This window comes from Macrobrachium rosenbergii, chromosome 23 (genome assembly GCF_040412425.1).
Source record: "Macrobrachium rosenbergii isolate ZJJX-2024 chromosome 23, ASM4041242v1, whole genome shotgun sequence".
Classification (NCBI taxonomy): domain Eukaryota; kingdom Metazoa; phylum Arthropoda; class Malacostraca; order Decapoda; family Palaemonidae; genus Macrobrachium; species Macrobrachium rosenbergii.
This window is the reverse complement of record NC_089763.1, coordinates 53,085,087-53,110,953: the sequence shown is the minus strand read 5'-3', so window position 1 is coordinate 53,110,953 and position 25,867 is coordinate 53,085,087. Positions and strand designations below refer to the sequence as shown.

General features: G+C 36.1%; 1 protein-coding gene across 3 annotated transcripts in view; it reads right to left on the bottom strand.

Moving 5' to 3' along the window:
• Positions 1-4,588: 4,588 nt before the first annotated feature.
• Positions 4,589-25,867, bottom strand: part of LOC136851632 (small G protein signaling modulator 1-like) — a 535,265-nt gene continuing 513,986 nt past the window's right edge. For all 3 annotated transcript variants that reach the window (XM_067126026.1, XM_067126025.1, XM_067126027.1), the window contains 6 exons: positions 21,485-21,708; positions 20,426-20,550; positions 19,955-20,134; positions 12,284-12,393; positions 10,801-10,968; positions 4,589-4,801 (listed from right to left, as the gene is read on the bottom strand). In XM_067126026.1, coding sequence (XP_066982127.1) covers positions 4,713-4,801; positions 10,801-10,968; positions 12,284-12,393; positions 19,955-20,134; positions 20,426-20,550; positions 21,485-21,708 — 896 coding nt within the window. In that variant the 3' untranslated portion in view covers positions 4,589-4,712. The remainder of the gene's footprint in view (positions 4,802-10,800; positions 10,969-12,283; positions 12,394-19,954; positions 20,135-20,425; positions 20,551-21,484; positions 21,709-25,867) is intronic.

Here is a 25,867-nt window from a genome sequence, read left to right as displayed (position 1 = left end):
AATAGTATGGTAGTACACTATTAAATGACATGGTGCATATTAAATTAAACAATGAAAAGAAAAACAGAAGACATCCTTCATTAAAAATAATTACAATTTTCGCATGATAGATGAAGCACAATATTATATATATATATATATATATATATATTATATATATATATATATATATATATATATATATATATATATATATATATATATATATATATATATATATATATATATATATATATATATATATATATATATATATATATATATATATATATATATATACATATATATATATATATATATATATATATATATATATATATATATATATATATATATATATTATAAATATGAGTCTGTGTGTCTAATATTTAAAGGCCAATAAAAACACCATATATTTTGATTAACAATCTGTAATCCTGATGACTGGTAAATTTGGACGGTTGGTAAGTGACGAGTATTTATATGGAGTTTTTGGTGTGAAAACGATGTTGGTGGTATTGGAAATGGCGGTTGTCCAGTAACGAAAGGGGTTAATCTGTCATTGTTTTTAAACCTAGTTAGCTCCTACTTGTGTTGAGTCTGGTAGGCATCTCTGCTGGAACACTTGCTTGAAGATGAGCCTTAATATTAAAACGCCCTGGAAAACCGATTTCCAGAGCCCTACTGACGGGTTCAGATTCTCTGACTGATATTGGAGTCCAAAGTCTTCATTTTGTAAAGACTTGAAAAACAGCTCTGCTTCATTCCATATGGTATGATCCGTATCTAATATCTAACGGAGATCCCATGATCTTCGAAACATATCTTACTGATCGTTTGTGTGCAATTAATCTTTACTGATACATCCTAATAACTAAGTTATGATGTTTCAGTAAAGATCATGGTTAGTTGCAACATATTTCTTAGTGGGCTTAGTATATGTTCGTATGGATATCTGGAAAAAAGAATTTGATGCAATTCGTCAACATCTGACCCAGTTACTCTACTCAGGGTATATTAAAGAGAAGGCTATCAATAACGTGAATATATATCAAAAGTTCCTTCTAATAACAAACGAATAGTCCTTAATGACAAAAGAAAGCTCCTTGTATTGACCACATAAAATATATAACTAAACACCTTAATTCTGAAAATCCATTTATTTTTCACTATCGGAAATCCACCAGTAGTTAACCCATCAATGTATATTTGAATAAAATCAAGCAGTTACTGGTATTTACAAAATCCTATGCAGTACTGAAATTTACGTTGGGGAGAACTGTAGATCCATCTCACAAAAACCGATCAAGCATAGAAGGTCAGTAAGATGAGGTTTAGAGAACTAGAGGATTTCGTTCAAGCGAAGCTGCAATGCATATCTTTTCAAATAAGTCATCAAAAAGTCTGTTCCAGGTTACAGCAGATGTTCCGAGGTTATGTCGTTTCAGTCTTACGGCACGCTGTAAGCGACAGAAGATTATTTGTATATTTTTGGAGGAAATTCTACAAGATCATGGATGCACACCTCACCAGAAGCAAGGTAAATCAGGTGGGAAGTTTTCAGGACAACCAAAGGATTAAAGGTAAGGCTTTCATCACTTTATTTCTAATTTTTAGCAATTTATTAATACAGTGTTCCTGCCTACATAGTGCTTCTGGAACAGAACCCCGACGTAACCCGGGACTGCCTGTATTTCTTCTTTCGTCCTCTTAGTTCTTTCTAATGAACACCATATTCTTTGGCAGCCTTAATTGCAAGTCAATGGGCCCTGTTGGCTTGTTCCATATGAATAAGGTTCATCCTCTGAATAATAATAATAATAATAATAATAATAATAATAATAATAATAATAATAATAATAATAATAATAATAATAATAATAATAATTTTGTACTGTGAGGGTAATTGTTCATACCATAAATAGGATTAAGGCTGAGCTGTTTCGCACAAGTAACTGTCCATTTAAAGGGAAGGTTTGGAGTGCGCCATCATCAGTCCAATGGAGAATCTGTACCTGTCAGGAGGACTCTGCAAATCGGGTTTCACAGACGGTTTAATCCTCAGGCCCATCCTCAAGCTAGTTTGCCAGCAAAGATGCTCACCAGACACGACACAGTTGGGAGTTGACATGGACTAAAAACGACGACTGATTGACCCCTTTCATTACAGAACAACTGCCATTTCCAATACCACCCAACGTCACACCTACATATTCCATATAATACACGTCACTCACCAACGGTCCACATTCATGTGATCAGGATTACAGATTGTCATTTGAAATATAGTCAGTCAAAATAAACAGTTTTGTTGTGTGAAAAGTGTTCTTTATGAGCATTTCAAATGTCACAGAACACTCAGATTACATTAAAAAAGAAATTCATGTATATATGTATAATGTGTATGCATTTATATATAAATAAATACAGTATGTATATATATATATATATATATATGCATATATATTATATATATACATACATATATATATATGTATAAATATACATATACGTTCTAAGCACTGTATTTTACTTTCAAGTACAATGAAATATAAAAATAGAAAACAGATATTAAACTATTTGTACTGAACTGTACTAAATGAAGTCCTTCATAGCAGAGTACGTTGTTGACATAATCAATAGCTAAATTAGAAGTAAAGGAATATCAGAAAAAAGCTTTTTGCATTGAGATAAAAAGATAAAATCCAATAAGTGATCAGCTAAGTAAAAATACTTTGTAAAAAAAATAGGTACATCAAAATCTTACAATCATAATTAATTAGGTTTAAAAGATAAAACTGAAATTATTCTAAACAAAAATATATAATTCAGATATATTGGAAAAAAACTGCAATTTGTAATGTTCCAAAAGACATGATTACAAAAAGGAATTTTCTACCAAGAATGAAATGGAACCCAACAATAGAAGTTACCTGGGAAGACCAACAATTATGACAGCCATAACAGATGAACATCGGAGTGAATGTAACCTAAATCTTTCAAATTTAAATCCGTATTACAACTTTAAAGAGCATCCCATCACCTGTCATTTCATCAAGGTGCATCCACTTTGGCCTCATGATGCAGAAAATATAATGGACATTTTTCATGCAGTGACTGTAGCCTACATGTATAAAAATGAAAATAAAATGCAGCAACAAAAAACGATTCTTGGCACGAACCTTTTGCACCAGAAAGAGAAATGAATGCATGCTTAGTGACATTCAAAGACATACACTGCTAGTATGTACAAAAATAAATAAATTAATAGTGAATTTGCGATGAAGTAGAGAGAACATTTAAATATACATTTAGGGTTAGACAGGAAGTAATTCTGAAAAGCAAACATAGCTCATTTGGAATTTATCAATATCTTAAGTTTGATATGGCAATACTTTTCTTGTCATCTCTTGAAAAGAAAAATGACATAAAGAAAAATATTCACAATCCAGTAACACACAAACTTACGCTCCATATATGGCATGATAGTAAATATAGTATATACAAAGTAATTAATATAGAACTATGGCATTAATGTTTTTAAAACTAAGTCACTCATTCTCTCTCACACAAGTACTGTAGGATTAATGATAAAAATAAAATATGCAAATATACCACATCTGATTTCTTCTTATCTACAAGAAACAATTTTACAATATCTAAAAAAGTATAGATTTCTCATTCATAGACTTTTCTTGTGTAACTTAGAAATTATGCATTAAATATTTATAAACATCAACATACTGAAAGAAAGCTTATTTACACACCTTACTGCATAACACTGGGAAAATTTTATTGATAATTATAATTTTTCCAACTCTGATTATGTCACATCCAGCCACAATCCTGGTGATTTTTTTTTTTTTCAGAAATCTTCAAATAATGCAGTGTCAATGTTACGGCAGAGTTTGTTTGGTTATCCACATTCCATCCTGTTAACAATATTGAAGGCTGGACAGTTACTGCTTTTTTTACTTCTCTTAGTTTGAGCTAATTCACTCCTGATAATATATACCCAACACTGCCTTGATAAAGGAACCACTTGTTATCTGCAACGTGAGTTATTATTAGAGCTTGAACAATCCGTTCCCTCGTAAAAGTTTACCCAGACCAACTTGTGCTATATCTCAGCCTTCAAATAAACAACAGCTGACTGTAAGTACTTGTAAGTCAGGAAGGTAGTGATTCAAGAATTCTGTTCCTGTAAATTGTGGGTGTCTTTTCCCAAACTCATTATCCAACAGTATCTACAGTACTTAAATCTACTTTACATATAGCAGAGTTGGTCTTACTAGATGAAATGTGAAATATTACAAAAATATAAAGTCTTAAATAAAATTTCTAAACATTTACTATCATTTTATATAAAGTCCTCTTGGAAACCTACAATCAACCGTTCTTCAAATCTTGTATTGTATACTGAAGGCAAAAATGTGTTTGCTGCATGATAGCACATTGTCTAATACTTAGATAAATTCACGGCAGTTTTATTTAGAAAACTATTAAGAATTTAATTTTGCTAAATGTGAATAAAATTGAATAGCACTAAGAATATTGACATCAACTGTAATTGCATTCAGTATCTTAGATATTTGAACAACTGAACAGCTGATAGTCATGTTTCCTCTGTAATCTTAAATCCCTCTCTCGAACGCGTAGGATTCTATACTTATCTCATGCTTTATTCGGTAAAGTGAAGCATTATCTATTTTGGCACTAGAATCCAGAAATGTTTACTTATTCTCAATTAGAGTCTGGAGTTGAGTCACTAAATGTCTTGCCGTCTGAAGAACTGTTTTAGCATCGTGTCTTTCTGCCATTTCTGAAAATACATGAAATATTGTCAGATACACAAAAATTACTTAGATATGTTTTCATCAAAGCCATTTAAAGTTTTCCTACAAGAAAATCTCTTACTTTCTTAGCCATTTCAATGTTACCATAAATTTATTTTGGGTATGGCTGATGTGAGGTCAACCCCCACGGCCTTTTTTTTTTTTTTTATTGTACATTTAACTTTTAGAAGAACGTATATTCATCCGTCCTAGAAGGTTCCAAGAAAACCAGTTAGTCAGAAGTGCTTCAAAATGATTTGCTGATCAGCTCAGGACAGTAAAATGCATTCTATGCCAAGAGCATTGTATAAATATAAACCATTCCGGGGAATTTTGTGTAACTTCATGGTGATTATGGATCACGCATGCCAGAAAATACATTAGAAATATGTATCTATCCTGCACAAAATACTTAATTTAATCACTTTATGAGCGTATTTGTGGAACCGCAGAGTGTCAGCTGTAAAGATTTATTAAAAGGAGTCATGCAGTTGCCTAAAGATAACCATTACTGGACCTAATGAAATTACCAATTTCATTTTTATCTTCAGGCAAACTTCAAAATGGATATTCTCGTTTGCCTGTACTCAGATTCCTTTAACGAGTACAGTGTATGAAGATATTAAAACACATGGGTTGTAGTAGTGAGGTTGTAAGGCCCTCCGGCAGGCCCTCTAGGTGATCACCATCCAAAACAAAGCACGACCCCCCGTAGAATGTCGGGTTTCCCCAGAAGACACAAATCGATGACTGATGGCTGAATCAATGGTTTTTATGTATTTTCGGGAACTACAATATTTTATTTGTAAAACAAAAAATCAACCACGAGTGTAAAACATGTCATGCTTTCGAGTCATACAGAAAACTCTTCTCATGTGGGACAAAGAATTATTAGGTATGTTTCAGGTGTGAGAAAACACAACTAATCATAACCTATGTCCTTCTTGTCCTAGTGTCCTACACTACTTTTCCGCTCAAGGAAACCAATGTCTTGTCCGAATTCTGTGATAACAAACCAGTTAGTAATTTACCATGTCTTTGTCTACACTCGCATCCTAAACTGGCGACCACCAAGATGAACGATCCCGCCAGTTCTCCAAACGCTGCAGCCGTAGTAGTCTGCCTACCTCCCTTCACGACACACAACCCACAGGCCTGTTTCTTTAGGGCAGAGACGATCTTCAAATAAAAAAAAGATCACGTCGTCGTCACGAAAAGCTGACGCCATCCTCAAATTCCTACCCAATGATGTCTTCAAACAAATAGCAGAGTGGTTAGCTGAGCCAGACACCACTGTCACAGACAAGACTTTGAAAGTACAACTATGGTCATTCTTCAGCATGCTCCCAGCCCTCAAAGCTAGAAAATTCCTAGGTAACATAGGAATGGCAATAGGAGATCACTGAACCTCACATGTCTACAAGCAACTCCGACGGCTAATAACAATCCCTGCCACAGACGGCCGACCAGAGAAAATGCTGAACTAAGTGCATGAAGTCCTCCTGATGAAGTTGCTGTGCACGAGTGTCACTGCAATTCCCATTGCATCCACCATGGCCCTCAAGGAATTTCTCAAAATGGTAGATGAGGTTCATCTGGCCCAGACATCATCAGAGCCACTCAACCACCTGTATTAGCAGCCAACATACAATCACAACCCCACAGCAATGATGAGGAAGACATCGAGCCAGATTTCCCTGGCGCTCACATACACCAGTCCAGAAACTACAAGAGGGTAAACAAACAACTGTCAAATCAGAAAATACAGCCTGACACGTGACATAAAAAGAGGATCAGAAAAGATGAACGAACAAAGGGCCTTTGCTTCTTCCACTGGAGATTCCGAAGCAAGGCTTGAAAATGTGAAAAAGACTGTAAGCTATCAAAAAACAGGCAGTAGGGCTGCTGCTACCAACTAACTGTCAGTGACAGCCAGATTGGTTGCCTCATAAGGGGGAACGAGTCTGCCTTTCGCATCTTTCTTCAAGGAAAAGGCAAAAACATTCTATATGTTTTTATATCACTGATGAGATCTCTGACACACAATTCCTTGTCGATACGGGCGCATGCAAGTTGCTCGTCCCAGCCAATCCAAACGAACGGCTAAAACCAGCCCCCAACACTCTCCATGTGTCTACTGCCAACGGTGTCCCGCTAAAAATTTATGGAACCAGAAGTATGAAAGTACCATTCAACAGCAAACCATACAGCTGGACATTCATTGCAGCAGACATCACCATCGCACTACTCGGAGCAGACTTCCTGAAGGTGCACGGCATGCTGGTAGATGTATCCAGACAACAGCTCATGCAGAAAGACGCCATTATAGCCCCCATCACCCCAAGGACAACAACAAACTCCACGCTGGGACCAGAAATATCTCGCCTCCATGAATTTCCCAAAGTGTTCAAGGACGACCTCCAGCACGACCTCACGTGTCCTACAAAACACCATGTCAAACATCACATCATCACTGAGGGCCCACAAGTACACGCACATTTTAGATGGCTGGATCCTGACAAATTAGCTAACTCAAAACAAATATTCCATGATATGGAACAGGCAGAAATCTGCCAGAAAACCTCCAGCCTGTGGGCATCCCCTCCACTGGTGCCTCGAGCAGATGGTACATGGCGGCCCTGCAGTGGCTACTGGCACCTTAATGTTAAAACAGTACCAGACAGGTACCCCCTGCCTAATATCGTGGACATAACTAATCAGCTCGAAGGAGCAAGAATTTTCACAAAAATTGTATCTTCTGAGGGGATACTACCAAGTCCCGGTAGCAAAAGAAGACGTAGAAAAGACAGCAATCATCTCTCCCTTCCGGATATATACTTTTAATAAAGCTGTTTCGGCCTTTGAAACACAGGGGATGACTTATAGATGACATCCTCGGAGAATTACCCTGCTGCATCGTTTAAGTCTATGATATTCTTATTTTCAGCCCCAACTATAAACAGCACATTAAGGATGTAAAACAAGTCCTCAAAAAACTCAGAGAAAATGGACTAGTAGTCTGACAAGATAAATTTGCATGGGCAAAAAATACAATAGAATTTCTTGGTTGTTAAATAAGCTCTGAAGGAGTTAAACTTCTACCAACGAAGGTCCAAGCCGTTACCAAGTTCCTAAGGCCAAGAAACATTGAATCACTTCAAGAGTTTGGTGGCATGTGGCATGATCAATTATTACCACCATTTTATACACAACCTGGCTAAAATCATGTCCGCTTTGTACGAATGTTTAAAAGAAAAACCCAAATTATTATGCTGGACTGATAAACAAGAAACAGCTTTTCAAGAAGCCAAAAAAGCCCTTGGTTCTGCTGCAGCACTAATGTTTCCACTTTCCCATAGGCCCCTTACACTAAACACAGGTGCAAGTAGCACAGCGATGGGCGCAGTACTTGAGCAGGATACAGATGATGGTCATCGCCCATTGGCATACTTCAGCAAAAGGCTATCTCCAGCGGAACAGAAATACTCCATGTCTGACAGAGAGCTGCTGCAGTCCACTGGGCCATCCCACATTTCAGGCATATGCTCGAGGGACAGCAATTCGTGGTGCAAACGGACCATCAGCCCTTGGTCCATGCCTTTACAAAAAAGACAGATTGCTGGTCGGTGCACAAACGACAACTATCGGCATTCTCCAAGTTTTCCTGCACGATCAAGTACCTGAAGGGCTCCTCCAACAATGTCGCAGATGCCCTTTCCAGAAACACCATTAACGCTGTCCAGATCAGGTTATCATATACCGAGAGTGCAGCAGCCAAGAAGGATGATGCAGACCTACAGCACCTCTGGTGGGAAAGTCCCGACCTCTCATGGAGGGATTTCACCATAGATAATGGAGAGACGACCATTGCCTGTGAAACGAGTACTGGATGTCCTTGCCCCTGTCTACCATTGGCCTTGAGGAGAAAAGCTTTCAGTCTCGCCCACAATCTGTCACACCCATCATGCCGCTCCACTGCCCATATCCTGACAGAACAATACATTTGGTGGGCAGTGAAGATGGACATTAAGAAATGGGCTTATGAATGTCTCACCTGCCAAACATCCAAGGTTATGAGGTACACAGAATCAGGGACAGGAGAATTCCAAACAACTAACAGCTACCTCGCCCATAATCACATCGACATTGTGGGCCCCCTACCCCTCCTCTGAGGGGTACAGATACCCCTTCACCATCGTTGACCGAAATACCAGATGGCCTGAGGCATCACCTGTCAAACAGTAGACTGGAAAGTTGCGCAAAAGCTCTAATCAATAGGGGGGGCTAATTTCACATCGACCCTATGGAGCTCCTCACTGCCAATCTTGGGACAAAATTAACCATACGATAGCCTACGACCCAGAAGCCAATGGTATGGTCCAGTGATGGAATCGCTCCCCTGAAGCAGCGCTCACCACCAGATGTCAAGATGGGAGGTGGAGATGGAGTTGACATGGGTTTTATTAGGACTAAGAAGAGCCCCACATGCAGTGCTCAACGCTTTGCCCACTAACGAACTCTACGGACAATCATTAGCAATACCTGCAGACGTATTTCAAGACCCAAATGAACCCACCACCCCTCCGATGTCCATAGAGGGGTAGAAAAAATCATGCCAGCAAGAACAACATACATCATGGCTAAGAAATCCTGTGTCCCCGCAGGACTTGAGCGTACAAAATATGCGTTCGTCAGGATAGATGAGCACTGACCAACCCCCTCCTCAGCTTGCTCGGGACCTCACCACATCCTGCAGCGCAAACACAAGTACTACAAGGTGTCATTGGATGGCAGTACTATCTGGATTTCGGTAGACAGAATAAAACCAGCTTACATTCCGGAGGATGATTCATCTCCCCAAGTCCTTTTTTTAGGGGGAGTACTGTAAGGCCCTCTGGCAGGCCATCTGGGCGATCACCATCCAAAACAAAACACGACCCCCCCTTAGAACGTCAGGTTTCCCCAGAAAACACAAATCGATGACTGATGGCTGAATCAATGTTTTTATGTATTTTCAGAAACTACAATATTTTATTTGTCAAACAAAAAATCAACCACGAATATAAAACATATGAAGCTTTCGAATCATATATTATATAACAAAACTCTTCTCATGTGGGACAAAGAATTATTAAGTATTTTTCAGGTGAGAAAACACAATTGATCACAGAATTATACCCTTCTTGTTCTAATGTCCTACACTACTTTTCCACTCACGGAAACCAATATCTTGTCAGAATGCTGTAATAATAAATCGTTAGTAGTTGACCACATCTCTGTCTACACTTGCATCGTAAAAGGTATTGTAATAAAAAAACAGATTTGGTGCCGCTGATACTATAAACTTGTAGTTTAAGCCGCCAACAAGGTTGACCAGAGGTGTTAACAAGGTATTAATGTATATCTTAACAGTCTTGTGGCTATAAATCTACCAGAAATCATTGCAAATAAAGCTTTTTAGTTTAGTCTGCCATAAAAAAATTTTAGCTACAAAAGCTCATCACATGAGGTTGATAGGGATGAATTCCTAGGATAACTTGAAGGAGGATCACTGTGATTACCCTTCGCCCTTTAAGTAAACAACTAGCTAAGCTTTAGAACAGAGTAATTAAGGCATAATTCCCAGAAACAAAACAAGAGTTCAACCTGTGTTTTGCATTGTTATAAGTATTACGTTTTAGGCCACGTAGCACATGCATGTTTCATATCGCTTATTAAAAAGGTTTTATTCCAATACCTAAGTGTCAATCAATCTTAATGTCATCTTGTGAATGACGGCTTGTTTGATAAGTCAAAGGCATTTTTATTTCATAAATTTATTTTCCTGATGGACTTGGCAATTCAAAGATTTCTTGAACGGGGATCATATAATTATTTAATCAAAGAGCATTCATAAGTTTAGTAAAGGCTGCAAGATGAAATCAATTATTCACTACAGGGTTATACTTAAACCTGACGTGAACTTAATTACATAAGGGATACTGACCATTAAAGAACTTGATGATATCCGTGAAATCCATGTTATTGTCCAAAATAATATCACGGTAATATTCTACTAAGGCAAGAGCAATGAAGAGGACAAAATTGGCTGATGATACATGTCTAGCGGCCCAAATGGCTTCCCAAACCATGAACACGTCATCGTACACCAGCTCTGCAATGAATAATAAATAGAAATATATGATCTTGAAGTATTTTCTTAATGAGCTCTACAATGAATAAGCAGTGAAAACAAAAATAAGCTCTACAATGAATAAGAAGCAGTGAAAACAATCATCTAAAATTATTTCCATACTGAACTCTGCAATAAACGACAAACAGTAACAGCAATGTACTACTTTGAGTATCAGCAGCAGTGATCTTATATTATTTCCATTCTGAGCTCTGCACTGAATGGTAAACGGCATCAACAATGATCTTAAAAGCATTTCCATATTAAGGACTGCAATGTGATATTACTTTGCAGCAATATCACAGACCATGAAGCATTTCAATATCGAATATGCAATGAATGATAAACAGTAATAATACTGATCTTAATACCTTTGCATATTGAGCTCTGCAATGAATCAAAAACAACAATATTGACCTTGAAGTATTTTCTTACTGAGCTCTGCAATGAATGGCAAGCAGTAACAACCGTGATCAAGGGTTTTTTTTTAAGATAATGGGCTCTGCAATGAATGATAAACTGTAACAACAATGATCTTAAGTGTTTCCATATGGAGCACTGCGATGAATGACAAAATATTTTCATACTTTCATCCAGGATACTTCCTTACTGAACCATGAATGGATAATAAACAAAACTGTTTATCATTTCTTCTAAAAAAAGCTCCACAGTGAATGACAAACGGTAACATTAGACTCGGAGTATTACCACTGAGCTCTGCAATGTATGATGGGAAGTAACAAGAGTAATCTTAGTGTGGCTCTACTGAACATGGCATTGAATAACAAACTGCAACAACTATCACTTTTTGAGTATTTCCATATTGGGCTCTGCAATGTTTGATGAAAAGTAACAACAGCAATCTTAAAGTATTTTCGTACTGATCTATACTAAGACTAATAAACAATGACAACAATGATTTCGCAGCATTTCCATACCAGGCTCTACGCTGAATGAAAAATAGTAAAAACAGTCACCTTACAGCATTTCAACATCAGGCTCTGCTAAGAGTGATAAGCAATAACGGCAATGATCTTGAATTAGTAGTACAATGGAAATTGGAATACAATATTTAGGCCAAAGGCCAAGCGCTGGGACCTATGAGGCTACTGAGCGCTGAGAATAATGTTAAAACAATTGTTAGGAGGGGGTGAAAAGTAAGATGGAAGAAAGAGAATATGCAAGGAGGTATAGTAAAAGATGAAGCCATAGCAAGAGCTGTGGTGAAATTCTGCCATATCAGAACCGTAATATCGCCCGTCTCTTGCTATTCAAGAATTTAAGCATCATTCCATACCTCTTTTGAAGTCCAGAAGGAACCAACGATAGCAAAAGTAGAAGTGTGTATAATCTCCATTCTGATGCATCAGTTCAAACATTTCGGAATCCAGTATCTGAATTAGCGACCTGTAATTGAAATAAAAATGGAAGAAATCTAAAAAGAATGTTAATATTACAAAAATCCAATACTTATTAAACAAAATATTGCAGTACGCAAACACAATGTTACCTTTTAAAGAAAACGTAACAATCATGGTTATAAAATTATTTTAGCAATTCCTTACTCATCTGAGTTTATACTTAAGTAATAGCTGAATCTTTATGCTTTACTTTAACAGAGTATCTTGTGCTTTTTATGAAATTTTCTGATAATATCTAAGGAAATCAATGAAATGTACTTTTGTGGTAACATTATCTGTGAAATCATTTGTCACAGCACACAAGCAAAGCCAAAAGTTCAATATGAAATTAAATTCAATCTCGACATATACAGTTTTATGCTTTTATTCACTTAATGCTATTAAACTTTTTATTAAAAAAATGTAAAGATAATTTGTGAACTTAATCCTTCCGATGCTATAGTTCAGCAAATCAAACCATACAGCGGAAAAGAAACTCTTCAGGAGTATTAGTGTTAATACCTATAATCCAAAGGGTGACATCACAGGATAATAGTGATGATAGTGTTCCTAGAGTAAAATTAAAGTTTTTAAGTGTGTGTGTATAGAGTATATTGAAGAGTAATATTTTATCAACTGGCGACAATACGGACCGTCCTGATGATAGGAAAATAGCGTACTAGCTTAAATTGGAAATCTGAGAAGATAGCTAATATTACCATTATAGTGTAGGCATGTTTGTCATGAAAAAAGGATTCGTGTATTTTTTTTTTTTTTTTGTTTGTTAAAAGCAAAAACTCACTTGATTTTGTAAGAAGGTATCATAAGTTTAAAAAAAAATTAGGGTGGCATTTTTCTGAGCATTCTAACGGCCTCGTGCTGGTAGGATGTGAGTGTCCATTTTATGGTGTCCTAAAATATCCTTTTCTTCTTTTGCAGGCTGCTAGTACCAAAAGGACAGTCTTCATGTAACAAGAAATAAAAAAAACGGTGGATTTTTAACTACTGTATGCTTTATCTGCCAGTTGAGCAGCAAGCAAGCGGATTATACAAACTATGTGCTTCGTCCTCTTTACCTTCGGTAGAGAAAGTAATTACAACAACTGATGTTCGATGTTCATATGGGGAAACAGAATTCTCTGCATTAAAGAATCGCATAAACGGTCTGTCTGTCCATGAACGGATACAGAATGGTGTTTCATACCACAAGACATGTTATAGGGATCTCACAAATAAAACATGCATTGAACGAGCCAAGACCAGATATAAGAAAGACAAGCGACAGGCAGTGTCACTGATGTATAAAAAAAAGAAGACAAAAGGACGACCCCCATAATCTGATGCAACATCTACAAGTGCTTCCACATCACAGCGATCTTCCAGAAGTCAGACTTTCGACAAGGAGATGTGTGTCATTTGTCAGGAAACCAAAGCAGACAAACTGTACAATGTCTCAACTGAAAACATGGGAGCTCAGCTCAAAGCAATTGGTCAACAAACAGACAGAAAACTTTTGAAAGTCAGACTTAGCAACGTTGTAGGTTCATCTGATCTTCTTACAGCAGTTGCTGAAGACATTTTAAGAATAATCTTCTGTGCTTAGGCCATGCCAAACGAGACACAGAAAAAGCTAACAGACCTCCAAAACAGCATGTTCATTTAGCACAGTTAGTGTTTGACCTGGAGATGCTTGACATGGTGGAAAATTAAATCAATGACCCATCTAACACTTCAGCTTTGAATATGAACGACATTGAACAAGCAAATGTTGATTTACTAGAAGCCAATGGGTTTCCTTTACCAGACAATCCGCGATACAAACCATACCTAAAGCAACTGATTTTCGACATCATCACTGATGTGCACTTCACCAGGCCTCCTGACAAAAGCAAATCTGAGCAAGTATTTTCTTCAAAAGCCAAGGAAATACTGTTAGCTGATGTGTTGGCCACTGATACAAAAGACCTAAGAGAAGATGTGGAAGCCCTTCTGAAAGCGAAAAAATACTGAGAAGAGATATTGCAAGCACAAAGCCATGGAAATTTGAAGGAACATTTGATAATTATGAACCACCTCCTTTGCCTCAACTCTTCTGCAAGCATGCTGTCCAAAGTTTACGTCAGGTTAAAACAATCAGCAGGGCTGAATCTATGAACCAAATTGCATCTGTTCTGGCACAACATTTCGTATGTGCATACAAGTCTGGTTGGCAGGTCACCTATAAAAAAGAAAATGTAGATGTTGCTTTCAAACACCGCACTGAGACTCCCCTTTCTGTCAGCTTAGCTTTGGATGTCTACAAAAACACCAGGTCCAAGGCCCTTGTGGAGACATTAGCCAAACTAGACCTCACTATTTGTACAACAAGGTAATGGAAATAGAGACTGCTGTTGCAAATGTTGTCTTGAAAGGATGAAATCCATGGGAGGAATATATCAACCAAGGTGGTTGATATATTCATGTTTGTTTGGTTTGCACTGGACAACAAAGATTTTCTCGAATCCACGCCTTGTGGCATGAACACACTCCATGGCACTGCCATCACTGTGTATCAGACTGCATCTGACAAATCCCCAGTAACATCACTATACTGATCGGTCATCCAGGTCTCAAACATAAGAGGAGGCAGTTTCATGTGAAATATCATATGACCAATACCAACAAACAAAAAGTGTGTTTGTACACTGAATTCCTGCAAGTCCAGCTCACAGCCAAACAAAGAGGATATGGCATGGGTCACTGGCTGTTTGGACTTCAGAGAAAGTGAAGCTCTACTTCCCCAGGAACATGGGGTGCATTCAACTCTGCTGTCTCCACCTGGTTCCAAGACAAACATTGCCCTTGTACCACTTCTAATACGATTGCTACAAATAGAGGACGACACCCTGTTCACAGGTCAGGTGAGAGCTTGTGCTATTGCCACTCATGCCGTGGGACCAGACTCTATCACAGTCGTGACTCTTCATCTTCAGCTATACAACATGGCCATGAAGTTGTGGATGGAGCGTGAGGACATCAAGAAGTTCTTGTTTCAACCTGGTGAGTTGCACATCGTCTTCTGGGCACTGGCTACCTTGGGTAAATTATGTGGAAGTGGGTGGTATTGACCAAGCATGGGTTGAAGATGTACTTTACTCACCTACAACCACTACACAAGTGCTCAATGGAAAACACATGTATCGAGCACAGGGAGCTCATACAGTTACCTTGCTTGCTTTGTACAGTTTGTACTTCCGAAAGTTCCTACAACTTCAGCCTGATGAAGAAGCTTTCTTGAAGGAAACATCCACTCCTTTGGGAGAAGCCTATCAGCAATACATCAATACAGACTCAGGAAGCAGGCACAAACTTAGTGATGCCATTACAAAAACAATTAAAATGTTCGGGTCCAGGGACATCTTCCAAAAGCTCAAACAATCAGAAGGCACTGCAAACAAGATTCAACATTTCATTGGAAACTACATGAAGTTCCAGACCATCCTCCATTTTGTTCAAGCCACCAGACAACGAGACCTATTGCGGCACATGCACATGCAGAGTCTGGAATCATAAAGTACTTCTTTACCCATGATCATTTAAACTGCACACCTTCTACCACTACATTTCTACAATGCAACAAACAGAAAAGCAGCATCCTGATATCTGGGCAGAGTTCATGAAAGGGAACTTCTGTGTCACCAAAGGTGTTGCTGGATTCACATCAATGAGGCCAGACCATGGAATTAAACAAGAGAATTGTGAACTTGAGGTTACTGGAGGCACCGTTGGAATCACAAAGAATGACAATTCACTGGACAAGTACTTTCTTATCGCACCTGAACTCTCAAGCTTACAACGTGAATTTGAGAACATATACTTCACCGGCAGCAAGGCGATGAGAACAGCACCATGAGCTCAAAGGGGGAGAGCTCTCCCGAATAACACAAAATGCTGTTTAACTCAGTGCAGCATTTCACGAGCATGGAAATCCATTTGAATCCACTGATGAGGATGAATTGTACAACCTGCTCACTGAAGCACCTATGAATGAAATTATTACCAACGACATCTTCTGGCATGATGAGATTGGGCAACAGATGTTTGAAAGTTTTGTCACTGAACACCTAACAGAAGGAAAACGTTCTGTGTGGGACAAAATGACCAAAAAGAAACGGGGTACCTTTAAAAGTTCCAATGCAGTGGCAGAAATCCAAAAGGAGAAAAAGTGGTCAAAATCAAAGAAGAGTGTGGACTGTTGCAATGGTTCATTGTCATTTCAAGAAGCTGACCAGAGCTGAATCTCAAGGAACGTATCAGAACTAATGAGTTTGGTGTGGTGCTTCAATCACTACTTGCTTCAGACGGATCTCTCCTGCTGGCATATGATAGGGCATCAATACTTCACCATCTTCAGAAGATGGAGAGTAACACACAACAGGTTCAAGCTGACAGAAATCAGGCAGCTGGAAGTAAACCATCTGATAACCAAACAATTGAAATACCCTTGCAGGTGGCAGACATAGCAGTGGAACATACAAATGTTGACCGGACAGATAAATCTTCAGCACAGAGTGATCATTGTTGATAGGATGGCTGTGGTAAATTCAGTTAGCAAAACGGAACAAATGAAAACATGGCAAGATTTTGCAGATGCCTTTCTCCAGATAATCTGTAACATGACAACACAATATGATGAAGTCAGATTGGTGTTCGACTGGTACATTGAAACATTGCTCAAGGAACATATGAGGACAGAGACGACCAAGGGAAAGTCAACATATTACCATGTGAAAGACAACTCTTTAATCCAAAATATTTTTCTGAAGGAATTTTTATCAGATATATGCACCAAAGGAGAACTGACAGAGTATTTGGCTAACAAAGTTGTATATCACAGCAAGAGCTCCAACAACAGACTGAAAAAACTTATGGCGACCTCAGGAATACAAACCAAGGGCAATGTTGATATCCCAGACTCGCTCCTCACTCCCAGCCAAGAAGAGGCAGACACTTTAGTTGTAATGCATGCTCTAACTATTCTCAATGAAGCAGCACTTGTAGTCAGTTCCCAAGACACAGACATCTTGCTGTTGCTTGTCTACTGTACATGTATCCAAACTTACCAACATCTACAACATCCCCTATGGGAAAAGGCAGGTTGAAGAGGAACATTTCTGTGCAGAGCATATGCAACAACTTAGGACCAAAGCGCGCTTCTGAGCTGTTAAGTTTTCATGCTGTGGCAGGTTCCGATATGTCTGGTAGATTTGCTGGCAAAACCAAAGACTTGTGCTTCAAGGCATTTATGTCTTGTGATGATGAGATCCTGGATGCACTAACAATGCTTGGGAATGACATTGATCTGCCCGCTGATGTGTGCTCTCAGTTGGAACGCTTTGTATTTTGTACCAATCCAGAATCTACACAAAAGTGAATGAGCTTTGTTGGTTCCTCTTCTTCAATCGTGCCGCCGAAGGAGAAAACCTCCCACCCACTTCTGGTTCACTGGACTTAAACATTCATCAGGCACATTACATATCCATGACTTGGAGAAAAGTTTGTGAAACACACCCGTGCCTCCTAGCACCAACTGCATTTGGTTGGACGTTTGATGCAGGTTCAAGTCATTTCTCTCCAGTTCACTGTTTGAATCCACCAGCTCCTGAAGCAGTATTGCACTCATAAAGTGTGGGTGCAAACGTGAATTTGAAGGAAGTAGAGTTGTCGCAAGAACAGTATCTCATGTACGGAAGCTTGTGGATGCTGGGTTTTCAGCTGCAACAATAAAACTGTCCAACTAGGGATAAATGAAGACTGTAAAGATTGAGGTGTTCTTTCTATGACATTCACAAACTAATAATTCACTTGATATCCATTGGTAACAATACTACAGTATATAAGTCTGGCTATTTTATGCAGGCAGTTTGGAAATATATTGAAGTTGAGTTATACAGTGAAATATTTATAGAATGTGAAAAGATGAATTTTGAAAGTGAGCAATGATTAAATTATTATGTATCTTGCTTGGAATTTTGAAGATTTGGTATTTCACTTACTACAGACATTCTTTGGAAACCCGCCCAGAACTGACTAGATAAATAGCCAGAGCATAAATGAAAAATGACTTAAGCAATCGAACAGTAATTCAGCCATTTCATTTAATTTACATCTTTTTTTGGCTGGTTACTTATGTATTCCTTGTGAAAATACATGTTTTAAAACAGTTACTTGGTTTGTAATTACAAAATCCTGTTAGCTTGGTAATGCATGCAAAGTGAGGAGGTATAGCTTACGTGGTAGGTGCACAGTGGCCATTTTGGCACTCGGAATATAGATCATACACATAATATATATTTGTAGAGTCCATTAGACTCCTGGTCTAAGAAAAAATATATTTAGAAATTTTATTTCTAACTGTATCACATGTACTCTCAAAAATATCGCACTATTAGCGATCAGCGGCCATTTTGGACCATCTTGGATTTCATACCCTTAAATATTCAGAAAATATGCCACCGTAATCTTTTCTTTAAAGATTATGAAACCTTCTTACAAAATCAAGCGAATTTTTGCTTTTAACTAAAAAAAAAAAAAAAGAAAACTACAAATATGCCTACACTATTAAGACAGTAGACGTCAGTCTACCAAAAGTAATTTAGCATGTTGGAACAAAAGCAAAAAAATATATATATATATATATATATATATATATATATATATATATATATATATATATATATATATATATACATATATACATATACATATATATATGTATATATATACATATATATATGTATATGTATGTGTATATATATATATATATATATATATATATATATATATATATATATATATATATATATATATATATATATATATATGTATATACATCGAATCTTGGAGCAATGGTAGGAAAGTGTGGGATGGTGTTGGAGTGACTGGTAAGCACTGAGAAGGAACGTAAATATGTTGCATGCAGGAAGGTAGTTACTGAGAAGGATCAACAAAAACAACAGGAATTAAATTGGAATGACAGGCATTCAAATGGAATGGCAAAGAGACGAGAGAAAGTGGAGTATCTACGCACGTCTAAGGAGAAACGGTGGAAGATGTAACAAACTGGGACGAATACATGAGAGGCAATGAAGAATAAGCTGATCTTAAGAAGGCGGTAGTGCATGTGCTCTCGGTAAACACAAGTAGGTGCACCAAAGGAAAACATTAATTTTGGGAAAGGTTTCCCACATGCAATGTTGAAGGAGGCTAACTGGATGCGTAGGACCTGACAGTGTTGGTTTTTAGGATGTAATTGATAAATAAATTACTTTATGGTTAGTACTGAAATAGCATTTGATCTGTATATATCATCCAGAAATAACACTGAAGATCAAATAACAGCCTTTTGTTTTGTTATGCTTTGTAATTATCTGTGTTTATGGACTTGAGGCCCCTGTATCCACAAAAAGTCGGTATTACTTCAAAGATATCTTAGCTATGCACGTATCTGAGTTTTGTTCGAGGCAAACCTTTTTACCACACAGCAAGCAATCCATTCACCAGCAAGAAAAAAGGATGAAATCACATACCTCATATTTGCAAAGTGCTGGTCCATTGCTCCACCATTAGGAAAATTATGAGACATTCGCCCCATTAGATGACAAAAACAAGAATAAGTTGCTGCTTCATCGTCAAATATAACTAATAGAGGAGCTACCAAATCACACATTCCTTGCATATAACCAGTATCCAAATGTTCCCAAACATATCTGGAATAGACAATATTAATACTAGTAGCTTCACCTTCACAGACGTTAAAATGAAAATTTGTTTTCACGCCTTTAGGCAATAGCACTAAAACCCGATGATGTAAGGATCATGAAAACAGTCCTGTCTCCAATACGAAACCATAATTTGAATGGAGCTTGGCATTAAGGAGTGATACAGATGTTATAATACTTTTCCAGAGAGAATTTTATCACGTGTGACATTTTGGTCAATAACACTGCAAGGCAAATTTTAAACACTGCGAAAAATAATTTTTAAAAATGAAGACTCACGTGCACATGACATTTCGTAATTTCTCAAGATTGTCTTGTGTGAAGTACCAGTAATTGCGATCACATCTCTGGACATCCTTGTCAATACGGTGGAGATTCAGCCCGAAGGTCTCAAGTAATTCCATCTGAAAGGAGAAAATGATCATAAGAAAGTTAATATGGCCAAGAAGAAACAATTACAAAATACGTCTAAATCGTTCCTTTACCAATAACAAAAACTAGTAGTGCCTGAATGGGAGTACTATCATTACCAATTTCAAATGAGCCAAGGAAAGTTTTCCTATTAGTTTTACTGATGAAATTACGAAAAGATATGTAAATACATAGTTTAATATCAACGCAAAGCTAGCACTAATAATTTTGTAGCTTAAAGTTTCGATGCTACGTAGCTTCCCCTTCCTACTACCGTTCTGTAAAAATCCATTTGTATTTCTTATTTGATTTTCCATTAGTCCTCATACTGCTACCTTGTTTTAAGTCATAGTAAATTGGAAAACATTTGTACAAATGTTTTCCAATTTATTATGACTTAAAACAAGTATAGAGGAATAATGGAAAATCAAATAAGAAATACAAATGGATTTTTACAGAACAGTAGTCGACAATAACACGAAGGGGAAGCTACGTAGCATCGAAACTTTAAGCTACAAAATTATTAGTGCTAGCTTTATGTTGATATTAAACTATGTATATATATATATATATATATATATATATATATATATATATATATATATATATATATACTTTTATATATATATATATATATATATATATATATATATATATATATATATATATATATATATATATATATATATATATATACACACACACACACACACACACACACACACACACATATATATATATATATATATATATATATATATATATATATATATATATATATATATATATATATATATATATATATATATATATGTAAAGTAGAGAGGGGAGAGAGAATTTGCTCACTGCTAAATGTTATGGTGTACTCTGACTTTTACCGATAAACTATTTCCCACACAGGTAGTGGCTAAGAGGTTGCCAACTGACCGAGTAAACGCCGCCTTGAGACGATGCTGGAGAGATGCAGGAGGACCGAGATTCCAGACTGTGGCCATCTTGATTCTCCTCCACTGCAAGTGTATCCATGTTTTTATCGTCGTGGTTGACGCCATTTTCCACCTCCCCATTTTCCTTGACTTCTTGGCTACTGCTTTTGTTCGTTATACCTTTGACTTCATCATCTGCGGCGAGTTCATCCTCGGCACCGTTCACTGCAACGTCCATTTCGTTTGACAAAATTAGATGTAACCTCTCATTCAGAAGAGAATCTTGTAAATGATATAAAATATGAATATAAAAACAAAAATGGGAATTTCATGAAATGGAATAAGAATACAGGGAATCAAGTATGCAGAAAGAACTGCGTCACAAATACATGAAGGTAAAAAAAAAATTACCAGGCAATATGGCGTCTTCAATTAGATGTCAAAACACCGAATGTATCACCATCTACATAATATTTTGATAAAGATTAGCCAAACCAAGTTGTAAATCTTTGACCCAAGAATTTTTACCAAAATTCAAGACAGACTTGATTACGAACACACTAAAATCTGCATCACAAACTTACACCAATATAGACTAAAACACAAGTCTATACGGAGGTGATGATTATGCCCACACATACACACACACTATATATATATATATATATATATATATATATATATATATATATATATATATATATATATACATATATATATATATATATATATATATATATATATATATATATATATATATATATAATTTTTTATTAATTTTTTTATTATGTTGCCTTTTAATGTGTATATCTTTCCATGATTTTGATATATTTACTATTCTAGTTATAATTTATTATGTGTAGTGATAATAATTGCTGGAGTATCGTATGTAGTGTAATGTCAGATCTCAAAAGAGTTCGTGATTTGGGTGACTTAACAGCATAATTTAGAATGAGTAATATGTTTTAGTAATAAAGTAGTATGTAATCACGCATTTTGTCCCCCAGCAGCAAGTGTTTTGTACTCGTGATTTCATATGCCATGTTTTGGTTCAGTTGTCATCACGACAGATAATGCATTAACAAGCGAGGGAATGGCAATTTGAGTCATGTAAGGTTTTGTCTCATTCAAGAAAAAGAAAAATTAATTTTGCAATGTTTCATGTACTGTTCTGAAAACTAACTCTGGTTCTTCATCTTGTTTTGAAAGGGTGCCGTTTGTGGCTAGCCAGCTGCCGTCTGTTTTGATTGTGTTGAGATTTCATTAAGAGCTTCGTCCCATACAATTTTCTGCACGAGTCATATGCCTTTTAGAGAGTAAATGCACATATCTCGATAGATCACGTCATGGTTTGTAAGACTGCATTGCTCTGATCACGTATTGTTCTGACGTCATCTGACTGTTTCATTTCTAATTGGAATCCAAAAATTTGTTCATTCTGATTTCAGAGACCATTCGTGTGGTTCTCTCTCTCTCTCTCTCTCTCTCTCAATGGAGATCTGAATGTAGGAAAAGTGTGTAACAGCACCTAACAAAAAGTGTGTTTTGTGAATTTCACGCAGCTGCATTTCAGGTGATTTTGCAAAAGTTTTCACAAGCTTGTGTAAGGTAAAGTTAATTTTACTTATTATTTCCATGTTATAATAAGGTATATTAAGAAATTTTTGCCTTAGTGAAATTATTGTTGGTAAATCTTTTGTGTATTTTTGTGTTCTTGTATTTGCAATCTCTTGATTTTTTCACATTTTATATACCGGGTGTTTCGAAATTAGAGCCCCCCCTCCACAGAACAAGTGGAAAGTTATGAAGTTTTCTGCTATAGCCTATCTCCAAGTACATTATTTTCCACAGAACAAATGGAAAGTTATGAAGTTTTCTGCTATAGCCTATCTCCAAGTACATTATTTGAAGTTTCTATTAAGCTATTTTTCATTTTACATTTCTTGTATTTTCAGACTGAGTGATGGAGTTAGATACAGCCATGGCTAATGACTCGGAGGAAATCAGGTGGATTGACCGAATCCGGGCTATAACCTTCAGAGAGGCCAGGGATGCTGGCGCATCCTTCATTTCACGTCCCTGGATAGCTAAATACATTAAAAGAGATGAATCCTTTGTTAAAAGAAACTGGAACAAAAATCCATATGACTGTCATCGTGAAAAGAGTGAGAATCTTGGAAGGCTCTGAAGTCCTTTCTCAGGAATCAAAAGACATCATACCCCTCAAGAATGCAGGCTATGGTACAGGCAGATGGAGGCCACACAAAATATTAAATACTCAGAGAGAAACTAAAATAAGTACCTATTCTGAATTACTTTTGTTTTACTTTTGTTTTTGTCCATGTCAATTTTAGTTTATGCTATAGAGGTGGGGGGGGGCCTCTAATTTCGAAACACCCTGTATATATTGGTGATTTAACATTTATTTACTTAGCATTTTAAATATTTCATTGATAATTTACTAGATTTAATTTTCATTTATTAAGATTTTCTTTTTAAATCTTGAGTAATTCTCAATAGTTTAAATTTTGCTTGATTAATTTAATTTCTGGATAAATTAAAGTTTTTGTGATTGTTTTATTTAATAATTTAACTAAAGAATTAATTAAATTTTGTGTTGTTTTCAAGTAATGGTAAATTTTTTCAATTGTGAATTCTAATTATAAATTTTGAATTTGAAAATAAATTTTTGTATTTAAAGTTTTTAAAAACAGTGTTTCATTTATTGACCACCAGTGAATAGGATTAATTGTGTGCATAAGTTAAAGTGATAAACATGTTTTGTTCCTTTAGTTTTGCTGAAGTGAATTAAGACCAGGGAAACAGTTAACCAAAGTTGTTTGATGGAGTGATGCCCTTTTACTCTGGTTTATTTCTTGTTTAATTGTGGATACCTCACTCGTTTTGATAAACTGTTTGATTTTTCACGTGATTAATAAGCTTTTCAAGGGATCACTGTTACCTTTAGAGTACTCAGTCGTAATTTTTATTGTTATGAGAGTTCAGGTCTCTGGCTGAAGTGAGGTAAATTTTTGAATTCTGTGATTAGTTGCGAAATAACCACGTACTTGGAACACATCGTGACTATATATATATATATATATATATATATATATATATATATATATATATATATATATATATATATATATATATATATATATATATATATATATATATGAGCCTTTCAGTCGAGAAACATGCCAAGCGCCATCCTGGGCCAAAGCATTTTTAATTTAATTTATTATATTTTAAAAATAGCACTTGGCATGTTTCTCGACTGAAAACTGAAAACTATATATATATATATTTATATATATATATATATATATATATATATATATATATATATATATAGTTTATATATACTGTATATATATATATATGTGTGTGTGTGTGTGTGTGTGTGTGTGTGTATAATACTAAACATGGAGGTAAGAAGAGAACAGAATAATGCAACAGTGTAGAGGATTAGTTTAAGTTTGTGAATGCATGTCTACATTACTGTTGAGGACATAAAGAGGATAAAAAGGTGTTGAAAAATGGAAAGACGCTAGGGTCTGACATGATCACAATTGAGGTGTTGCTGTACAAGGATGAAAATGTAACTTGATGACCGATCAGGGTGTGTTACGTTTGTTTTCTGGTTGAGGGAAAAGTCCTCATGGTGATAGCTAAAATTACTCCTTTACGTAAAGGTAAGGGTGACAGAGGAGACATAATTATAGTGGCATCATCTTGCTTACCATATCAAAGATTATGTAGGATTTTGCTTCACAAAGTAAAACATACGAGGAGTGAATACTTTAAAAGTCTTAGGAGGAAAGAGGAGAGTAAGACCTAGAAAGTGCTCAACAGATGGAGCAAAAAATTATTGGAAAGGAAGATCTTTGATATCGAGGGACACTGGGTGCATGAAATATTTAAGCTAATGGTGCAGCATGTGTAGGGGAGTTTGATGTGCTGTTCTAAATCCTCCTGTGTAGCATATGTATGAAATGATATTGTCGTGAAGTTTTTTGCATATGGGCTTCATCCATGATTCATATATATATATATATATATATATATATATATATATATATATATATATATATATATATATATATATATATATATGTATATACATATACATATACGCGAAGTTTTAGCATACGTCGTGACTTTTTATACCTCTCTTGATGGCTCACTTGGATGTTTCATTCCTCTTCTAATATCTTTTACACTTAATAACAACCTTTCAAAAATAGTTACAATTTATGAACTAAAAAACGATTAAATAAAGAAAAATCAAGTTTACTTACCTACTTATCTAAATATTTTACCACAGTGTCCTAGAAATGTCATTCTTTATTCATCTAAATATTTTACTGACTCACAAATG